This window comes from Pleurodeles waltl, chromosome 5 (assembly GCF_031143425.1).
Source record: "Pleurodeles waltl isolate 20211129_DDA chromosome 5, aPleWal1.hap1.20221129, whole genome shotgun sequence".
Taxonomy (NCBI): domain Eukaryota; kingdom Metazoa; phylum Chordata; class Amphibia; order Caudata; family Salamandridae; genus Pleurodeles; species Pleurodeles waltl.
Genome location: NC_090444.1, coordinates 1,369,225,590 through 1,369,248,011, shown reverse-complemented (window position 1 = coordinate 1,369,248,011; position 22,422 = coordinate 1,369,225,590). Strand labels below are relative to the sequence as shown.

General features: G+C 45.6%; 1 protein-coding gene across 1 annotated transcript in view; it reads left to right on the top strand.

The window, feature by feature from the left end:
- The window catches only part of TTK (TTK protein kinase), a 338,680-nt gene that overhangs the window by 206,112 nt on the left and 110,146 nt on the right, over positions 1–22,422 (top strand). The window contains exons 17-18 of the mRNA XM_069235624.1: positions 1,763–1,887; positions 21,979–22,059. Of these exons, the coding sequence (XP_069091725.1) occupies positions 1,763–1,887; positions 21,979–22,059 (206 nt within the window). The remainder of the gene's footprint in view (positions 1–1,762; positions 1,888–21,978; positions 22,060–22,422) is intronic.

Genomic DNA, 22,422 nt, shown 5'->3' with positions numbered 1-22,422 from the left:
GCGCAGTGGGCAGACATCCCATAAATGTGGGGTGGTGACTTTAATTGTGTCCTCTACCCTGACCTGACAGATCGCAAGGCCCGAACCGTCCTCCGCCGGCGGCAATTGCCATTTTAGATATAGCTGCACAGGTGGGACTTGTGGATGTATGGCGATCACCGGGGGTTGGCAGACATTATTCATCACAACACGCAGATGGATCTTTGGCAGCAGTTGCGGGAGTTGCTCCTGCGTGTGCAGCACTGTGAACCACTGCTGCGTACTTACTCTGACCACTCCCCGGCGGTGCTGGAAATAAAACTGGGACCCCGCGTAATGCCCCTTTCACTTGGCGGTTCCCCCAACATTCCTTGATTCATGTGGCCTTTAGAGAAGAATTATGACAGGCTATAGAAGAGTTCTTTAGCATTAATGTTGGAACTGTAGACCAATTTGCACGCTGGAGGTCTACACTCCATTCAAAATAGATTGGCAAAACATGAAAAAGAACTGGCTGCATTGGAGCAGCTGCACAGGGAGACGGGACGAGGGGTTGTTGGGTGACATTAAAATGAAGATTGAGGAATATCATGAGCTGGCGCAGCATGAAGTGGAGCATCTTGGGAAATATGCAGTGGCGCGTATATACTAGGAGACTGAACGCCACAGAGCAACACTAGTGGCTGTGGTGCGCTCTTGCAGGGATGACGCCACTATCTTAACAGTACAGGACGGATAAGGGTGCTCTGTATATGATGCAAATAATACAGCACTTCTGTAGATACTACTTTGAAGAAGAAACCTTAATCTGGGATAAGGTACCATGAACGCTAAGTCTGTGACCTCTCCCTGAATGGGAGCCTCTGGTAGCTGAGAACTGTAGTTTGTGTTTCTTATGCTTCATCCTTCAGTGTATCTGATAAGGGCAACCTGGAGTGGAACTGACCTGGTTTCTTGTTTTTACCCATTATCAAATTTGGCATCTCTCATCCAGATCACTTTCGGGTCCTTCATCGATCATGTTTGGCCCCCCAGATGAAACAGACAGACATTGTATGTGTGACCAGTATTTTAACGCCGCACCTGCTTTGAAAGTTAGTCTTTGGTGGCAACATCACTCCTACATACTCAGGGTATGTTTTCTAAATTTGGAGGCTATGTTAAATGATAATCAAAATGGGTAGGAACAGAGCTCCTGATTGGCGTCCAAAAGTGCTGAAGAACCTGCTCGGCCGGAGCCACTATAAAAACCACTCGCACCAACTTGGGCATTTAGTAGCTGTTGCAGGTTTTTCGAGATCCATTCTGGCACCTGGGAGGAATCAAAAAGTGAGACATCAGCGGGTAGAAATAGCCTTCTTAAAGCACCTTCATATTTAAAGGCAAAATTAAGTGTCTCCTTATTACAGAAACATGCACCTTCCCAAACACACTACAATCAGTTTGTACTCAGGCACACCTATTTTTAAATGCTCTACCTTTGCATATGAAGGCTAAATCTTGTTGTTTTTGTAATGTTTTCAATATTAGATACAATAAAACAATCATATTTAAAATAAACTGTGCCTCCACTTGTAACTTCATCAATCCATAATTTCAGTCACTCAAAATCGCCAAAATCCCAAATACTATCCTAAGGAAATAATTGCACAGGCAAAAGTGTCTTCCTTCAGTTTCATGCTGCCTATTTGAAAAGCAACTAAAGAGTTTCCGAAATCTGTTTAGTGTGAGTGTGTAAGGGAATCAAGTTCAAATAAAACTAATTATGTGTTTTCTTTTAAAGGTATTGTTCACAGTGACTTGAAACCTGCAAATTTTCTGATAGTGGATGGTATGCTTAAGCTAATAGATTTTGGGATTGCTAATCAGTTGCAACCTGACGTTACTAGCATTGTTAAAGATTCTCAGGTAACGTATTGTCTATAAAACTGTATAAAAATATATCTAGCTCAATATTATTTTGAATAATTTTAACTTTGTGTACGAGTTCTTAAACATCAGCCGAGCAGTATGACTGACTTTAATGAGGCAATTTTTACTGGAACACTTAATATTACAGTCAGTGGCTTATTTCTTAAATTATGAGAACTTTTCGTTATCCTATTATTTGGTGTGGGTTACGGGTATTTAACTTGTCTCCGGTCTCTGCCGGTTCTTGCCTTTCAGATAACTTTACAGCCTGAACAATCACAAGGCGAATGAAGCGGGTATCGCTATGGTGTAGGATTACACCAAATTTTACTGCACAATTGTCTTTCCGGCCTATAACAGGAAGGATGATACTTAAAACAGAAGCATTCATGGATGGATGGGAAGCTCACCTGCAAGAACTCTCAACCAGAGGCTTATGGTCAGATGGCGAGAAGATGCTTCACATCAATGTGTTGGAACACTATGCCTCTAGGGGTGTAGCTTTACAAGCATTCCTTCAGACTAGCAGGTCAACCAGTCCTGGTCAGAATGGTAAACACAACTTCTATGTTCTACACAACCAACCAAGGAGGAAAAAGTCCCGACCCTTTTCAGAAGAGGCTCAAATGCTGTGGTACAGGGCCATTTCTCACTAGATCGTCATTGCTGTAGAACCAGGATCCATCTGTTTGCCACTCTGAAAAACAGTAAAAGCCAATCCTGCCGTAGCAGATTGTGGCATCCAGGGGTGCCATAATGCATTGATTTATAGGTATTTTTGTAACTAGCCTGCCTAAACTATTTATAAAACTATTCCATGTAGTGAGAAGATCAAAGATGGTGATTTAAGGGTAAATTGGAGCAAGGTCAATCCAAATCTAATTTTGGAACATCTGGTGAAGGCCAAACTCCAGGGTTTTGTAATCTGCCTTGACCTTACTAATGAACCCCAAACTGGGATGAATATTCTTGTTAACATTAGTTCTAAGGCATTAGAACTGGTCAGAGCTTACAAGACAATTATGAAAGTTTTTGATCTTCAAATAGTTTGTTTCTCCTGTTTGGCTGATCCAAATTTGCATCATGCTTTGAAGTTTTGTTTTTTCTAACACCCTTTTCACCCCGTTTTAAGTGTCTACAGGGTTGGGTAAAGTTAACAGTCTGTGTCCTAGGTACTAAAGGGCAGATATATCATTGTTTTGTATCTCCTTCGAGCCACACAAGGCGATGTAGGATGATGCAAAACCTGAACTCCGATTTGCCAATCCAGGTAAGGCCACCCTGCATAGCTTGCTAAATCTGTTGTAACATAAGGCAGCGCAAGTCGTGTAGTGGAGGTGTTACATGGGTGAAGCATAGATGTTATCCAGTATTGGATCTTTCATAAATTCACATGCTTAAATCATCCCCGTCGTCGAAGTGGGAGTCCACGGTATCCTAAAAAAGCAGTAAGTAAGAATATCCATAGGCTATAATGCTAGCAAACTCAACCATATAGCCTATCCTTGTCCTTTTTGTGAAAAAGAACCAAACTTGACTTATGACCAATCAGGTGCCAGCACCCTCTAGAATATTCCCAAAAGAGGCTAATTACCTCAGATTTTCTACAGCATGTCATGTGAAGGGAGTCTCCCTGAGCTCTGCTCAGTTTTTTTCCTGTCAAGACAACTTTCTACTTCAAAAGATGTCTGATACTTCTAAGAAAGGCCTTTTTTGCCCTTGTAATACCTGTGGCAAGAAAAGGGTATATGTGGATGATCCACATAAGGACTGTCTATACTGCCTGCTTCCTAAACATCAGGTGAAAGACTGCAAAATATGCTGCACCTTCTCTGCTTAAACCCTGAGGGACAGACAAGGAAGACTTCTAATATGGTTACAGGTAAAATCCGGTACTTCAGATGAGGAGAGTGATTCAGAAACAAGGCCTCATAAAAGGTCTAGATCTACTGACCTGAGGCAGGCAGAGGAAGGCAGAAAACACCTCAAAACGCACCATAAAGACGACGGTAAGCACAGTTACCGTCTCCACCTTCTTGTGACGAGATACTCATCGACTACGACGCCTGTTTTAAAATCTCCAATTCCATCAGTCCAAGTCAGTGAGAAGGGACATTCATCATTGGAGCCGTCGACAAAATCTCCTCCAGAAAAGCCTTCGTTGGTGAGAGGCTCGTCGACAAGGGCATCGTCAGCAGAAACAGTTCACTCGACGAGGGCACCATCGCGGAGAGCAATGACAACACCGTCGACCAGACCATTGTCGTGTTAGAAATGGGGTCTTTAGTTGGCATTCAGGTTACCCCCTGTCCAATCAAGGACGCTCACTTTAGTCAGGGTAAGTCACACAAAATCCAAATTATCCTGTACCCACCCTCTGGTAGCTTGGCACTGAGCAGTCAGGCTTAACTTAGAAGGCAATGTGTAAAGTATTTGTGCAATAATCATGGAATAACACAGTATAGCACCACAAAAATACACCACACAGTGTTTAGAAAAATATATATTTATCTGATAAAATGCAGGTCAAAACGATTAAAATGCAATGAATATATGTTGAGATACCACAGTAAAAGTGATATAAAGTTTCTTTAGTCTTTTAAAAGCAATAAATGTCTCTTTCAAGCACAAAATACCTGGTTCGCGTTCAAAATCTCTGCAAAGAACCGCAGAGGAGGAGATGTGTGGAAAACAAGGAGGTGTGCGCCGATTTCTCGGATGCACACGGCGATTCGTCATTTAGTTTTCACGCATGGACCGCTGTGCGTCGATTTCAGGTGCTCTATCGTGGTCCTCTTCGAGTTGCAGGGTTTTCTGACGCCCCGGGGATGATGTGTGGATTTCCGGCACGGCCAGGATGAAGCCACAGGGGCTGCATCGATCCGGTGGGCATTGCATGTAAATTTCTAGCACACTGCAGGTGCTGCGTCAGTTCCTCTCTGGAAGTCGGACTGCATCGTTCTGGCTTGGCTGTGCGTTGGTCCAGTGGGCCGTGCGTCGAATTTACAGTCCCTACACTGGTGCTGCATCGATCTTCTCGTTGCGAAGTCGGGCTGGGTTGTTCCGGTTTGGCATGCAGTGAATTTTTCACCAAGATGCAGGCTGTGCGTTGTTTCCGGCAGGCAAGACCCCGGCACGAAAATTTCAAAACTTCTACAAGCCATACGGTTCTTAGTTTCCACATGGGGGCCCAATGGGTAGGCTATTCACAAATAATCAATATAGCTTTAGGAAAATGTGAAAAATGTTCAAAGTCCTAAAGCAAAACCTTTCATTGGGGGGGTTATCAAATAGATCAAAAGGCCTCTTTGGCAGATCTAATATTTAACCCCAGGTAGAGGGGTTTCAACCAGAATTTACTCGGAGCGACTGATACTGGGCACACAAATAGAATATGCTTGCGGTTCTGTGCCCCACCTTGGTATAAATCACATACATTAGTAACTCCATCCCATTTGGATGTTAAATCCCTAAGTGGCGCTCTATTGAGTCTGATCAGTATAAACAAACGCCTCACTCCGTGTGGGAGATTCCATGTCAGGTAAGGCTGAACCACTTTAGGAGACACAGATTTGATAAAATTATCAGGGCCCCTTTTGGGGGTACACAACTCAAGATTCATCAGAAAGCCTTTGGACCATGACGCCTTTTTCAAATTCTTTTTTTTTTTTTTTTTTTTTTAGAATTATAAGAGGAGTTGAAGTAAGAAGTTCCAAATCAAGCTCCAGGAGCTGAGCAGCACGGGTATAATTTCTGAAGAGCCTGGGTTTTCCTCTCAGATTATTGGAGATGTCTTTAAAAGCCAGATTTCTCAGGGTAGATTCCTCAATCTATGTGACGCAATGTACCCTCCGGATCACTGCCACGAGACCCTGCGCGAAGATGTTCTTGATGCCAAAATCAGCCTTAGGGCTGCTCCGAAGGCTAAATTATTGCAAGAGGCCAAGCATCTTAAAATCCGGCCTTCTGTCTTATCAAGAAGATCCCAGTCATCTATAGCTATGCATTCAATGGCATACAAAAGAGTAGCTGGGATCTTTACTTGATAGGCAGTCACTAAATGTGAGAAATGGTGTTTACCATTTGCATTATAACACAACACTAAGTCTTGTGCGTTGTGAGAGCCTTGCTGATATTGCGGATATGATCTTGATCACTTAACCTGGCCGAAATCTCTTTACCCAGGAACCTATATGCATCTACCTGCGCCAACTTATGTTGCCCCAAAAACCAGGAGGAAGAAATGTTTCTTCTGGATTTCTTCCCTTGAAAGCAAACCACCTGCGACTTAGATGTATTAATTCTCAGGTGGTGCTGCTCAGAGTAAGCATTTAGAGCGGCCAAATGTTGATTTAGGCCCTTCCGAGTAAGATCAAAGTCCACTATGTCATCCGCATATAGTAGGCAGGCGATGGGACGGCCACCCACTATGGGTGCATAACCAGACTATTGGGGAGATCATGAATATAAAGGTAGAATAGCAATGGAGCCAATATGCAACTTTGCTTTGTGCCATTTTCTGTAGAAACTTTTGATGACAAGCCCTGCTCTCCATCCATAAGAATGGAAGAAGTCGAAGAATAAATGGCTATGACCAATCGCAACAGGCAAGGCGGAACACCCAGCTCATACAGTTTCCACCACAAGATCTTCCTGTCCACCCTATCAAACGCGGTGGAGTAATCAATAAAAGCGGCATAGAGCACTCCCCCTGCACCCCCTCCCCCCCAATACGGACGTATTTATCAATTATTGTTTGCATTATTAAGATGTTATCTAGGGTGTCATGAGCCTTTCTAAAACCTGCCTGTTCCACTGGAAAAATTGAGTTTTCCTCCACCCACTCCGTTAATTGTGTTAGAATACCTCTCGTGAAATATTTTGCCTGTTGCATCCTGAAGGGCAATTTTGATAGTTTAAAGGAACCAGTCTATCTCCCTTTTTGTATAACAGGAGTATGATACTGCCCGACCTTGAATTGAGGATCCTACCTTGAGAGTAACAGGCATTAAATAGTGGATGAAGAAGTCTTGCCCAGAGTGAAGGATCCAGTTTAATTAGAGATATCGGGACCTCATCAGGACCCATGGTGCCGGATGAGCGCATTGAGATTATGATCCCCTCTAGCTCAGACACAGGAGGTGGTCCAATATTGGCCTCTTCCCTAAGACAACTTAATGCCGGCACCGCTTTCCATGAGTCCAAGTCCTGATTTTCGGCATAGAGGGCCCGAATATGGAGCCTCCAGTCATCCACAGCTCTTGTGTGTGTGGGGGTGAAGCAGTTTTGCAATTTCAGCACCCCTCGGAGATAAGAGCCCAGAATTTACCAGGGTTTCTCGTCACAGCTGCTTCCCTCAAAGCGATCCACTTGTGGTACACCTCATTCCTTCAAATGGCCATTTTCACCTGCGCTCTTCTTTTCTTAAGGAGTGATATTTTCCTACTCCTTTCCATAGTCTTATGCTCAAGCTGTCACTTCTCCAGTTTATTAATTGCTCTAGTTAGTTTTACAATGGGGAACTGAATATTTAGAAGGCTTACTACCCATGGGCTGGTTACCAGCAGTGATGAATCCCATTAATTTGGGAAAAGATTTTAAGGAGTCCCTACCCCATACCTCAGTCTTTCCCACTATGTTTTCAAGAAGTGGTTTCAGCGATGTTATTTTAGCAGTAGACTAATACATGATTTTTCCCATTTATGCTAAGATTTTCGCTTTAAGGAAGTGGTCTGATGGCGTGCTACAAAACAGTTTTAGAATGGATGTGCAAGATTTAGATTGAACTACTGCAGGCATTGATGGAGGAAGGGGGTGCGGGGGATTTCTTGAGCCGTTCACTTCATCCAGGTCAATATTGGGGCGGGTAAAATCCCGAATTTCAACCAGGTGGGCCCCTCTGACGAGGAGGGGGATAGAGGTGTCCACTGAGCCCCCTCCGGCGGGAGCACCCTGGTCCAGCTAGGACATTAATTCCTTACCCTCTTTGGGACCTTGGGAGATGATATTGTTGGAGCTCAGGTGATTTCCTTCCTTACCAACTGATGTCTCACATGGGTCCTTTTGGACAAATGGGAGGATAGAATTCTAACTTTTTACGTTCATGTGATGAATAGCTTTATTTCTTGAGGGATTGGATTTAGTTTTTTTTACAGGCCCGACTGAGAAAAGACCTGCTCCTTCTCATGCGTTTAGAGGTCATTTTGATTCAGAACTCATCCTATTCTCGTTTGAACTGCTTTGCTTCTTACACCTCGCACCAACCAGACCAATCCGCACTTTGAAGGATTTGCACTATTAAAGTTCCACCGAGACCTACAACAGAGCACAATGAAGCTTTTCTTTATGTGCACTGCTAGAGCACCAAGAACTTCCGCTCCACAGAGATGCACACGTGGTAAGGCGGGAGGCTCGGGACCAGGATAAGAGACAACTGCATACCACGATGGCCCAGTACCTCACTTAGTCACCCCTCCACACCTGGCTCACCCAGCTCTCCTTGGCAGACTGCACACCACGTCCTGCCGACCTCCAGCCTAGGCGTAAACCAGCTCATTACTCCGTACGGAGTGTTGCTCCAATGCTTGCCACATGGGAACTTAGAGGGGGCCTTGCCACTTTCCCCACCTCCGCTGTCCACTGGTTGATTGTCGGTCTAGGGCTGCCTCAGAAGACAGCAGCCTTATCCATGATGAGCGGAAGTGCGGTACTCCACCTCTCGCGCCTCACGCGGTCCTTCAGCTTGCCCGGCTTCTTTCACTGTCCGGAGTGCCGCTGGACCACCAGCACCAACAACGACCACTGGGGCCTCAGGCCCTCCCCCCAACTGCCCTCGAAGCGTGCTAACCTTCCATGGATTAGCTTCCACAGTCTATGCCCAAGCCGTGGGTGAGAGAAGCGCACTCCGCTGCCTAGCCGCCTCTCACACTTGCAAGACTCCTCCTCCTCCTCCGGCTCCATCACTTGCGTGACTCCACCTTCTCCGCCTGACACGTAAAGAAAGAACAGACAGAACCTCTTTCACAGGACCACCTGAGTAGTGTTTCTATTGTGAGTCCTTTCTAAGTAATAAGTCAGCAACTTCTCCTTTACAGGGAACCAAGCACCCCATTGTAGCTCTTTGACTCTTTGGGTATCGAAGTAGAGCAGCCCAGGGCCTACTTAGAAGAGGTGGTGTGGGCTAGAATTCCCATTTAACTAGTACACAACAAACACCCAACAAATCAATGTCCAGTCAAGCAAGAGTATGTTTATTACACATACAATACTAAATACAACACATTAAATTAGAAATATATGTAATCAGGTAGATAAAAATAACTTTGCTGACACCCTTGTATCATGCTAAACCCCTAGTGTGTCCTGAACCTTATAACCACAATGCCCCACACCTGTATTGAATGTAATGTCACAGTGTAAGGAAAAGTCAGTCATTAAGGCAGGTATACTAGCTTTCTCAGGATGTCACCAAACCAGTGAAAGCAGCCACATATAATTTCCCATTGTAACACCATTGACGTAATTTAGGACAATACCAATTTGCAATATATCATATTACCCACCATGAAGTCATTGGATTAGTACCAACAGTCAGTTGCATTCATTATACTGTTAGATGTTGAATTTCAACTATTTCCATTGCCAAAAAGCATTGTATTAAAAATGTGTCCCCTTCTTTCCCAATACTACTTCTGCAGCTTTAGGACCAGCTGGTCCCCGCACTTCAGAGCCCAAAACCTCTGGCTACAGGAGTGTTTTGGAAATAGGCAAAACCTTTTCCTGTGTCAGAAATTCAATCTCCTGGGAGAGCTAGGGTGGTTTTTTTTTAATGACATTTATAGAGAGGCTGCAGCTCTCCGCTATTCCCCACCCCAATTCCAGTTGTTGATGGTGCCTCTGCCATTTCTTTGGTCACTATGAGGAAAATATGCAAATTGTAACCCTCTTGCAGGGATTATCGGGTACTCCTTCGGCCCAAGCAATTCATATTTATTTTATTAGCAGAACCAAACATCCCCACCCCCCCCAACCCCCCCCCCCCCCCAACCCCCCTCCCCCCTCCCCCTCCCACTAATCTGCTCCTATCCACAGGCAGGAGCAGCATCTCTCTCAACTCTCCGTGTGAGCTCTCCCTCCGCACAGGTAGCAGGATTTGCTAAGGGGCAACGTGCCTGGCACTCTTTCTTGTGTGTGGTCTCCGGACATTGTTTAATGTGGCGTACCCTGGAAAATGGAGTCCCCAGGGCCAAAGTTGGCTCAGGGACAGGGGCCCATGCGCACTTCCTCCCAAAGAGGATTATAATAAGAAATCTTGCACCACTACCCCAGTCTTGGCCCTCCACTACTGAATTTGGAAATACAGTGAAGCACCACGTGATTCGTTCTCATCTTGATTCTTTCCCTCTCTATCCCGTCACAATTTTATTTATGCCTCCTGACCTTTAAAGGTCACTTTGGGTAGGGAGCTGTGTTTTCCAGCTCCCTGTGCTTGACCTGTCCTTTTCTTGGCTCATAGAGCTCTTCTTGTGGAGACATCTTGCGCTGCCCCTCTGAAAACAGCAAGCTTAATACACCCATGCCACACTCCCCAGATCCCCCACAGCCTCATGGCTACATGCAGGGCATCTAGGTTTGAGCTGAGCCGATCCACAAAAGTCACAAAGGGAAGCCTTCAGCAGATCCATTCCCCCCCAACTAACAGGGGGCAAAAGGGGTCCAGGCCAGTGCCACTGGCTCTGAACCGACCCATCCAAGAACTCTGCTGGAGTCAGTCCATCCTTCCAGCTGGGCATTCTTTTGCTGCCATCACTCCCAGGTCCAGTGTCTTCTCATCTGATAGACATCTAGCAGCAGATTCCTTACCTTAGAATTCTTCCTCAGGTGCCTTGCTGGATCAGGAAACGTTTTCTAGCAGTACCTCTACATGTCTGTAGAGAGGGCATTGTGCAACTCTGTAGCAATGTCATCCACATAATCCCCTTCACGACGCACTGATGCTAGTTCCTTTTTCTCTGTGCTACAACACTAATCCGGCAAAATATTTTCATTTTTCAAGGGAACAGTGTGCCCTTTTGCTATATGTCCTTGGGGTTCAAACCTTGTGGGGTAGTGTGGCAGACAGATGTCGGCCACAAACCCTCATACTATTTGCTAATGGCCTTGAGTCCTCACTGGCTTCGGACCTCCTTGCCAAACACCCCCAACCCCCCTCCGCCACCACCACCACCACTTCTGGAGGAGAACCAGAACGAACACCCAGACACTTCAGGATGGGCAAGAGGCACCTAGGTTTGTCTTAAGCTGTGGTATGGATACTACAGACTCAGTTGGCTGCGCCATGGCTCACTCTGTAGCTTTGCGCCAGTATGCCTGGCTGTGTTTCTCTGTTTTTTCAGATGCTGTCTGATCCACATTGAAAGATATGCCTTTCAATGGCCTGTTCGGCAGTCATGCCGATACTGCATTGTAACGCTTTAGGGACAGTCTGGATGGAAAAGATTCGTAAATTTCTATTCATATGCTTCCCCATTCCAGGCTGGAGTCCTGTACTTTCTGCTGAGCCAAGGTTCAGCTCCCTTTTTTCGCTACAGTCTGAGCCATTCCACCTTCTGATGGCACCTGGTACGGTGTTCCCGCCGTTGCAGGTATTCCTATTTTTTTTATGGCTGTTAATGACAGCTTTTTGTTGTATGCAAATACTGTTGTCTGGGAGATGTATATTCTTTGTGACCCTAAGTGGGTTTAGCACCTGTTAAAACAGGGTTTTTTCTTTTTCTCCAAAGACAGGCTTTATGCTTAAGAGATGGTTAATGGTATGGTATGTACCCTGTTCTGTATAGAGCATCTTCTGTATTCTTTAAAGGCATTAATAAATATCTTGTAGTATTTATTTGTTTCCTTTATAGGGAACTTGTCATTGTCTCCCTAGAAACTTTTGTGCATGGCCTATCGCTTGCACAAGTGACTTTTTATGATGTATTGTTTCTCTTTGCTTTAATATTGAACAATTTCTTATGTTTCTCTTTCTAGTGTTCGTCATGAGAGATTCTTACTTTCCTGTGTGGAGTAGTGGGGCGAGGGGTACGGCCATTCCACATCCATGATTCTTTGCACTTCTTTAGCGAGCTACTCTTGCTGTACCTCAGCAGCATGGGCTCTTGTCGCTGGTATCTACAGCACTGGTGGTACAAGAGTGCAAATTCCTTCTTGTATCTGTTAGAGTCATGCTCATGGCGTTCTTCTCTTGTGCTGCCGGTCTTGCTCTCCTTACACTGCCTCTTCGTCACAAGGAGATGTGTAATACTTTATTATCGCTTGGAGGTAAGGTCCTATTCCTTGGCTGCTTCAGACTCCTCTTAGGCAAGATGCCACATTGCATCTAGTGCCTCCAGGTTTCTACATATTTATTCTTAAGACTCTGCCATGTGATCATCTTCTGTGTTGATGGCTATCTTCCATATTCCAGTGAATACCTGGTTGTTTACGCATGTTCTTTGAACATTACGGTTCTGTCTTGTGTTGGGATTAGTACTTAAGGGGACTGGTTTCTCCCTTCGGACACAGACTCTCTGGTCAGTTCCTTTCACTCTATTCTTCAGGGTGTCGTAATATTTCTACTTCAGGGTGTCGTAATATTTCTACCCCTCTTGGGGTAGGCATAACACTTCTGCATTGCTATTAATGCTCCTCTATTTATAAGGGTAAATTACCTTTGACTGTGTACCTTGCACCCTTCGGAGGATGCCCATATACATTGGTAAAATGAAGGCGGTAGATGTACCTTGCCTTTTGCTTTCGGGCATTTTTAATGTCTCCGGTTTCCTGTAGGGGCGTTATTTCCTATAATGAGCAATTGTTGCTCTTTTATAGGTTGCAACTCCTTTCAGCTTTTAACTACGTTGTTTTCAGTTTGCGGACATCCACTTAGTGAGGTCCGTCCCTGGAGAAACTATGTATTTTACCTTTCATTCCGTACTTCTGCTAGGTTTTACACCTGCTCTCTTATTTTAATCATATTAGCGACCTGAAGAGGACTACTCAGTCAGCTGGCATTGGTTTAAATGCTTTGATATCCTTTATTTTTACTGGGTTGTCTGTGTGTGCTTTCCTCCACACTTCACTTTCTCTTATATTAGTACTTTCTTGCTGATTTCTTGGCTCGAACCTCATGCATTTTTATGACATCGTAGTGACGGCTTCTGTCTTGGGGGAGGGGTGTGTGTGTATGTGTATGTATATGTATATGTATATATATATATATATATATATATATATTCATATATATTCCTTTGTCCTTACATTGACAATTATTTTTCTCTTCCTCTTATGTGCATAATACTTTCTAGATGATACCAGGGTTGTTAACATTATAGCTGGCAGTTTGTTCTTGGAACAACTGTTGTTCTATACCAGTAGTTTCTGTTGTGGTCTTCGCCATATTTATTTTACAGCATTGTTCAATGCTTATTAACAAATGGGTTTTGGGTTTTTCCCCTTTTATCTGCACTTTTACAGAGCAGCTTTGGCTAAAATGGCTTTTTATGGAGAAGAGATTTGTAGGAACGTGCCTCCTTGCTGGCATAGGTACCCAAACCTTTTGCCCGATATCAGTGTGTTTGGACTGTAATTCACTGGGATCCTGCTAACCAGGACCCCAGTGACTGTGCTCTCTCCCCTAAAATCTAGTTGCTGGTAAACGTCTTACACCCACAATTGGCATGCTGGTGCACCTATGCAAGTCCCTAGTATATGGTAACTAGATACCCGGGCATTGGTACACCAGGGGTCCTCCATGGCCTGCAGAATGTATTATGCCACCCATGGGAGCCCATGCAAACTGTCGGCAGGCCTGCCATTGCAGCCTGCGTGAAATGGTGTACACACCCTTTCATCACCAAACCTGACCACTGCACATTAAAAGTCATCCCTTTGCCAAGGGCAGGGTGCATGCCTCCAAGCGTGAGGGTAACCCTGCATGAGCAGGGTGCCCCTACAGTCCCCAGGCCAATTCCTGGACTCTGTAAATGCAGGGAAGCCATCTAAGGTATGTAGTGGACACTGGTGAACAGGAGTGGTCCAACTACATAATGGCTTCTCAGAACCTAGGCATGTTTGGTATCAAAACTGTTGGAATCATGTAACTACACTGATTCCAGTGTTAGTTACATGATAACGTACTCTGGGGGGTCCTTAGAGGTTCCCCCAGTTCTGCCTGGGCAGCCCTATGGGGTCTAGCTGCCAGCCCACACTGCTTCTGAACCAAGACACTGTTCTGCCCTCATGCTTGTGAGCCAGGCTTGCGCCAGAAAAGCAACAACTGATTTCCTGCAAGGGAGAGGTGTGACCACCGCCATCTGTGCTTTAGGTGTCTGAGGGGTGGGGTGGCCTCTGAGCACCACCAGGCTGCTTTGAAGGGCACATCTGGTGCCCTCCTTGCATAATCCGTTTTGCATGAGTTGAGGGACCCCTGGTTCCCGCTCTGACGTGAAACTACACAAAGGACAGGGGGGTGGTCACCTCTAGGGAGGTGCACAGAGGTCTTCCAGGTGGCCACTTTATTCTGCCGTCTTGAAAATAAGATGGGCAGAGTCCCCTGGGAGCATGACTGGTTAGACCGGGTAGATGATGTCCCTGACCCCTTCTGATAGGTGGGTCACTGCAGAGAGTGACCACACCCCTTCTAGGGTAACTTAAGGGCTCCCTCATGGGTTGGTCCTCAGATTGGTTGCTCAAGACTCTCCAAAGAACTCTCTGCAAGACATCTTCTGCTCCTGGCCTCTGCAACTGCTGCTGGTCTGTGTTTGAACAAGTCTGCTTTTGATGGGAAGGCTCGTGTTGCAATATTGTTTTCCGGATCCTGCAAGAATTCTACAACATCCAAGGCTATGCATCCTCCAGATTCACAAGGACTCTGTTTGCACCAGCAAGCACAAAAGAATCTCCCTTGTAGTGAAGGAGTCACTCCCCGGCATCTGCAGGCACTTCAAGAAAACGTCAACTGGCTGGTGGAGTCTGCTGTTCTACGGACATCCAGTGACTGCAACACAGGTGGTGAGTCTGTGGCCTCCTCTTGGTCCTGCTTGTCTTCTAACGAACTTGGGAGACTGTAGGCCCCTGCTCCTGCCACTGGGCGGAACCCCTGTGCACCACGACCGTTGCACTTGTCATGACTTGTTGACTCTTCCTTTGGGAGCTCTTCAGGCTCTAAGAAGCCCCGGCCTTCAGCACTCTGAAATCAGAAGGTCAGCCACTGTCCTGCAAACTCGTGCGACGTGGGAGCCCTGACTCCCCCATCTCTGTAAATCTCCTAGACCTTGCTGGTCCCCAGAACTTTGCAAACTTTTCTGCAGCTCCTGTTTGCATTTGCCAGTGCTTGTTGGTGACCTGGCAGGCCACTGACCTGCCTGCATTCTGGCGACTGAGGGACAGCTCAAAGGCGACTCCTGGGATATTCTGAAACTCCTGGACCCAGCAGCTGGACGACTTCTTGCCGAAACGTCATCTGAAGTAGGGTGGGCATTGCCACCTGCACCACCTGGCCACCTCCAAGGTTGCTGGACTCTCTCCCCTTCCTTTGCAGGTCCTCCACGTCCGAAATCCATCCCTGGGTTCCACAGGTTGTGACAACAGCTGGTCAATTCGAGGCATCCACAGACTTCAGGGAGGATCCCTTCTCTTTGCATTCAGGTCCCTGGTGTAGGTACTCCTGTCTTCTGGATATCCTGGGATGGGGCACTCTTCATCCATCCTCTTGTCTGCTAATTTCCTCAGGGTCCACTGGGAAGGATACTGAATTCCACAAACTCCAACTACTACTCTCTTTGTTAGTCTATGGGACAACTGAGTGGGTAATTACCTTGCACCTGGTTGCTGGGGAAACCTACTGTACGTGCCTCTGGTGTTTCTAACTGGCACCAGCCCCTAGCTAACCACCACACTTTCCTTGGTTGGAGGTTACTATTTAAAATTCCACTTTTTAGTACATGATTTGGTCCTCCCTTAGGGCCCTGTGTATTGTTATGCTATTTCTGATGGTTATTTTGTGTATATACTGTGTAGATCTCTCCAAAGAGAGATATGCCAGTGTCAGTTTAGTAGTAGTGCTATAAAGTATCCTTTATTTTTGCAACAATTTTGTAAGTTACTGTCTGACTACTGTGGTATTGCAAGTGCTTTACATTCCTCCTGGATAAGCTTTAGCTGCTCGCCTAAGCTGCCCCTAGAGAGCTTCTGCTGTCTGAACACCTATTCACTATCACTAAGGGTTGCATGGACTCCGTCTAGGGTGCCACATCATAGGTGTACACCATAAACTGAGGCAGCCTCCTACAAGACATAGTTCAGTAGGAATTGATGTTGACTGTGCCCCAAGTACTGTCCGAAAATGGGTTCAATCCTACCTTGGGAGCAGGTGGTTTTTATGTTTATATTGTCTTGTCTTCAGGCACAAACCTGCTACCATGGTAACGTTATTCCCATGCTTTCCATGCTTGCCTTTATGACTTTACTTGACAGTGGTCCTTTCCACTGTTCTTATGGTGTGGAGTATGTTCTTCCTGATCTAAATTCCTAAGATTATCCGCTTTCTTTCTAGACTGTTTTGTTCTAGTCATTGACTTTTTTAAGGATCAGTCGCATTTGCATTAAAATCGGGTATGCATTGGCCAAGAAGCAGTTCCCTGAGGGCTTGTGTGCTCATTCGACCAGAGTTAGATCCGTGACCATTTCATTAGAATGCGGAGTTCCGGTCCTGCATATATACCTGGCAGCAATGTGGGTTTCCCTTCACACATTTACCTACATTACTGTCTGAACAGCCAGGTCTGCTGTGAAAGGCATTTTGCCCATTCCACCCTGCAGAGCTTCCGTGTCTGAAATCGGTCCACAGACCCTCCTCCATGGATGACATTGCTTTAGTATCTAATTCTAAGGTAAGGAATCAGTGTCCAGATGTCTCTATCAGATGAGCAAGTTACTTTCCTTTGGTAACACCTTATCTGGTAGAGACCAGATCTAGTTGCAGAATCCTGACCGACTCACCTATCCTCCCGCTCTGTAAACTGATTTCCAAGGATAGGGCCTCCCTTTATAGGGGAAGCTCTGCAAACCGATTTCTTTATCTCTCAAGTATCCCTCTCTTGGCGTTAAGATGGCTTCATTGGGAGTTCATAGTTGATTAACACAGAGATGTCTCTTTTTTTGGAACACCATTTCCATAGGCAGTTTCTATAAGTGGCTCCCCCTTTTGGCGTGGAAAACAGTATTTAAAGAAACTGACAGCCTGTCAGGGAGGGGATTATATATACTCAGTCGACATCCCATCCAGTGGATGATGTTGCAACGGAGTCGCATGATGCCCTCTACCGACGTGCAGCGGTACTGCTGGAAAAAGTTTCCGAATCTAGTCTGGCACCTGGGGAAGAATTATAAGGTAAGGAAGGAATCCGCGGCTAAATCCTGTCTTGATTAGATAAGACGTTACGAAAGTAAGTAACTTGTTCATCTGTCTCTCCCTTGTGCTGAGGTTTTTAATTGGAAGTCAAACGAGGCCGGCTGCCCCTGGTCAATCCTAGGGTGCCACGATACACCACCCTAGTCTCAGCTGTCCTGCACAGCATTCTGGGACATTCCAATGTGGCAACTTCAAGTTGTCTGTAGCAACATCTTCTCCGAAATCCTCAGCTCACCCCCTAGCTGACACATCTTCCTGATCGCTTCCTACCAACACTTCAAAAGTGAGCTCCTCTTATTTTGGGCTTCAGAGGTTTTGCTCTCCTGCTTTGTTTCTGGGTACCTGGGCTGTCCCTGCCCAGGTGCAATGTGACATGCTAATTAAAAGAAGCAGATTTCCTCCCCAACCCATCCTTTCCAAGGGACTGGGTTAGGCACTGTTAATGGCTCTGTTGTGTGGGGAGGCCTAATTAACTTGGCCTAGGAGCAGGGGTCTGGAATCTGATTCTGGTACACGTCAAGGCGGCCTAATCCTCATTATGGTGGAATCAAACTTCGCGTCCGTGTGAAAGGGGAAAAAATAGGTATAGTGGCAGTATTTTACCCCTTGATGACCATGTGATTACAGGGGGAATGTCCGCTGAACTGAAGAGATAAGCTCAAATCCACCCTTAGGGTGTTCCTGACTGGGAGAAAATATTTCATATATCAGAGCTTTAAGCCTAATTGATGCTTACAGCACATTTGATTAAGTAGGCAGGGAAGGATAGGAGCTCTGAAGAAGGCTGTAGACCCATGCGGACTGTACACTTGGCCAAAACATGTTAGTTGTTATAACAGTAATAGAACCATTGTAGTTGTTTTTACCCCCTTGATTTTTTATTTTTTTTTAACAATTTTGACGGTGTCTAGCAAATAAAGGAAAAATTGTTTGGGTATAACATTGAGATTTTCATCTGGACCCCTACTCTGCACCCATAAAATACTTAACTAAGAACTCCCTTCATAATCTGAAGTCCACCAGAGTGGCCTTTACCTACTACTGTGTTGTTAGTTCATCTATGATGAAGCATGCTACAATAAGCTGTGGGTGAGGCGACCTTTCCAGAATTTTCTGTCTCCTGCTGTGAAACTTTCATTGACCTCAAGAAAATAGGCTTCTTCTGCCAAGGTATTAGCTATGTATTTGTGTTAACAAGGAGGATGTGCCTTAGCAGTTTTTTATTCCTCTCCCTTTGTGTATTGATGAACTTTCACTGTTTTGCATGCTACTTTAATGTGACAGGGCAGCTTTAATGCTATATGTGATGGTTTGTTTGTTGAAGTATGTAGGAAGCAGGTCCAGTATATGGTGGACAGCTATGGTGTTACACCTTATACTGGGTCCAAGCAAACCCCTATTATTTAGTGTTAGTGTCTAGACAGTCAGGGCTATCTAGGGTGGCTGTGGTGAGCAGCTAAGACTTATCGAGAAGTCATGTGAAGCACTTGCAATACCACAGTAGTCACACAGTAACTTATCCCATATCAAAGTAACCACACAATGTTCCAAAAATAAAGGCACACCAAACTAGAGTACCATTGATATACATATACCTCCGTTTGGAGTTATGAACACACAAGATATATACAGGTTAGTACTCAGGAAAAGCATAAATTAGCAAGGGCCCTATGGGGGGGACAAACCATATACTAAAAAAATGGAAAGCGAACGGGTGTCCGCCACCAGAGTGTATAGTGTAGTTAGACAAGGGCTGAGCGAGAGTGGAACCCCAAAAGGTAAGTACCTAAATCCCCAGCAGCAGGGTGCAGAGAGGTGAGCGAGCCTGTTCTCCTATAGTCTAACATGGGGACATTGTGAATGGCAAATAAAGTAGCAGGACCAGGCCAGTGAAACCTAAGGGTGGATTCCAGCTGAAGAGGACCTGCAAAAGAAGGGTACAGAGTCCAGTCCACGCAGTAAGGTCCAGACTGGGCAGGAGCCAATACCCACCCTTCTGTGGGTGAAGACCGGATCGACTGTGGTGAATGAAGTCCAGCTGCGGGGTCCAGGATCTGTAGAGGAGTCCCTGAACTCACCTACGAGCTGTCCTTTGGTTGCCAGATTGCAACCGGGTCAGTGTTCAGGAAGACCACCAACAAGCACAGGCAAATGGAAAAGAAGCTGGCGGAAGTGTTGCCGAGCAGTGGAGGACCGGCAAGGTCCTGTGGGCTCAACCATTGGAGGGGAGTCCGGACAGAAGCAGTTGGAGCCCCTGCAAGCAACCCACTGGCATAAGTCGGAGTGAGGCCCAGTCAGCACACCTGAAGAGGGGTCCCACATCGCTGGAGCAGCAGAGAGGAGACTGTCCTTGCAGACGTCAAGTGCTGGGGTTGGGGCTGGGGCCGGGGTTACTTGGCACCTGAAGATCCATTAGAGCAGGAGTCAACTAGCCTTGGTTGGTGCAACAGTCGCGGTGCAAAGGGAGTCTGTCCCAGTGGCAAAGGCAAGGGAGTCCCTAAATAGCCCAAAACGGGAGTTTGGTCTCTCTCTGGGGTGACCACCTATCAGGAGGGGTCACTAACATCAGCTACCTGGCATACCCAGTCAAATGCTCTCAAAGGCCTCTGCCCATCTTGGTTCCAAGATGGCAGAATCAAGTGGCCATCTGGAGGAGCTCTTGGCACTACCCTAGCGGTGGAGCTAGACAGGGGAGTGGGCACTCCTTTCATTTGCGTGCTTTGCACCAGAGCAGAAACTACTGGTTCCTGGACTGGTGTAAACCTGATTATGCAAGGAGGGCAACAAATGTGCCTTTCAAAGCAGTCCAGTGATGCGGGGAGGCTACCCCTCCCCAGCCCAACAACACCTATTTCCAAAGGAGAAGGGGTTGAACCCCTCTCCTACAGGGAATCTTTTGTTCTGCTATCTCCTGCTTGAGCTGGTCAAGAGGGCAGAATCGTTTCTGAGGGGCTGCAGCAGCGTGGGCTGCCTGCTGATCCTGGAAGCCTGATAGGAGCAGAACTGGGAATCCTCTAAGGAACCCCCAGGGTGCACGGAATCATGCCACCAATACTTGAATCAGTATTGGGGTATGATTCCGACATGTTTGATACCAAACATGCCCAGGTTCGGAGGTATCATTATGTAGCTGGACCACAGGTATTGACCAGTGGCCAGTACATTGCTAAAATGGTTTCCCCTCACAAGGTCCAAGGAATAGGAACTGGAGTTTGTAGGGTCAGCTCTGCTCATGCAGGGGTGCCAACACACACAGGGACCTGCACCCTGCCCTTTGGGCTGAAAGGGCCTACCACAGGGGTGACTTATAGTGACCTGCTGTAGTGACCAGCAGTGAAAGGGTGCACACACCATTTCACATTGGCTGCAAAGGGCAGGCCTGCAGAGGGTTTGAATGGGCTCCATTTGGTGGCATAATACATGCTGCAGTCGATGGGAGACCCCTGATGAATCAATGCCCTGGGTACTTAAGTACCATCTATCAGGGTCTTACAGGGGTACACCAGTATGCAAATTGTGGGGTCTAAGAAGTACCAAGAAAACCAAATTTAGAGGAGAGTGCATGATAGCGGGGTCCTGATTAGCAGGATCCCAGTGAAAAAGTCTAAGCACACTGACATCAGGCAAAAAGTAGGGGTAACCATGCCAGAAATAAGGGACTTTCCTACATAACAGTTTTCTCTTTTAATCTCTTTCTGTTAAAAGGAAGGCGGTAATTGTTGAAGCAGCCAAGCAGCTATATATTTTACATGAAAGACACAAAATGTTAATATTTTGGTATATATAGATTTTTTTTTGTTTCATAGTTTTTATTTCAATGATTTGTTATGAAAGCCTCATTGTGCGTGTATAAAGCATGATGTTTGTGAATTTCATGAAGATATGCTTGATAGCAAACAGATGTTTACAGGTAAGTAATTTCTACTGTTCCCGAGATTTTCCAATGACTGATCTGCTGTTTGACTAGCTAATCTATCATGCGTACATTCTGCTGACGTTACACATTGCAGACAAAGCTCTATGTAGAAGTAGTTCAATATTTTTGCATAGATACGTGATGCTTTTAACTTGACTTCCTTCATTTTCTTTCTTCTAGATTGGATATCTATCAATACCATTATGAATAGGAGAGTTGGGATTTTGGAGTAATATAACTTTGCTTTAATATTGCATTAATGACAATTGCTAGTTATAGTCTTAAGTGCTATCAAACTCCCAGCACTTCCCTTCCAAACTATTTTTCAAAGGCCAGGTCCTCATACAAATGTCTGGGGACCGGATGAATCAGCCATGGTGTGATGCCATGAGTAAATAGGGGATTAACTACCTGCATTTCTTGCTTGATGCTAGGCTGTGCACAATAGGGGTTTCAATAGCTTTATGCAGTTTTTATTCCCAGTATTTGTTTGCATCTACCCAAATGATTTGTATTTGACAAGAGCTAACATTTGAGGTAAGAGTCACCATAGAAATAACTTGGCCCTTTTTTAGTGAGGAGTAAGCATTGGTTTACTGGTATCATAGAATATTGCTAAATAGTCATCCGCAAATGGCTGCAAATGTTTTGCAGTTTAAATTTGACATTGTTTGCTAGGTTTGCATTAAAAACATGCCTTAAATCTGTTGTTTTCTTTCAGGTTGGGACTGTGAATTACATGCCACCTGAGGCAATTAAAGACATGTCTTCCCAAGAAGAAAATGGCAAATCAAGATCTAAGGTGAATATCTTTGCATAATTATAGCTGCTACTACAGTGGAACTGCTTAATTGTACATGATGAACTTAAAATACATAGCTTATTTGCTGAATGCACACAGCATCAGTACTATAAAAAATGTTTCTATGGATGCTTCAGTCCGCAGATTCCTCATCTTAGAACAATTCCTAAGCCACCAGACCGGACTTCTGCAGTGCTTCTGCCTTCTTCCAGGTGGTGCCCTGCAGCTCCAAGTTGCCTCCATACCACCGCTGCCCCCTACCCCAGAAGTGATGGAGCGGACCCCTATGTAAGTGCCAGCCCTGTGTGCTGACATCAATTCCACACCTTCGAACGCTGATCCAAAACCACATTCCCAAGCTTA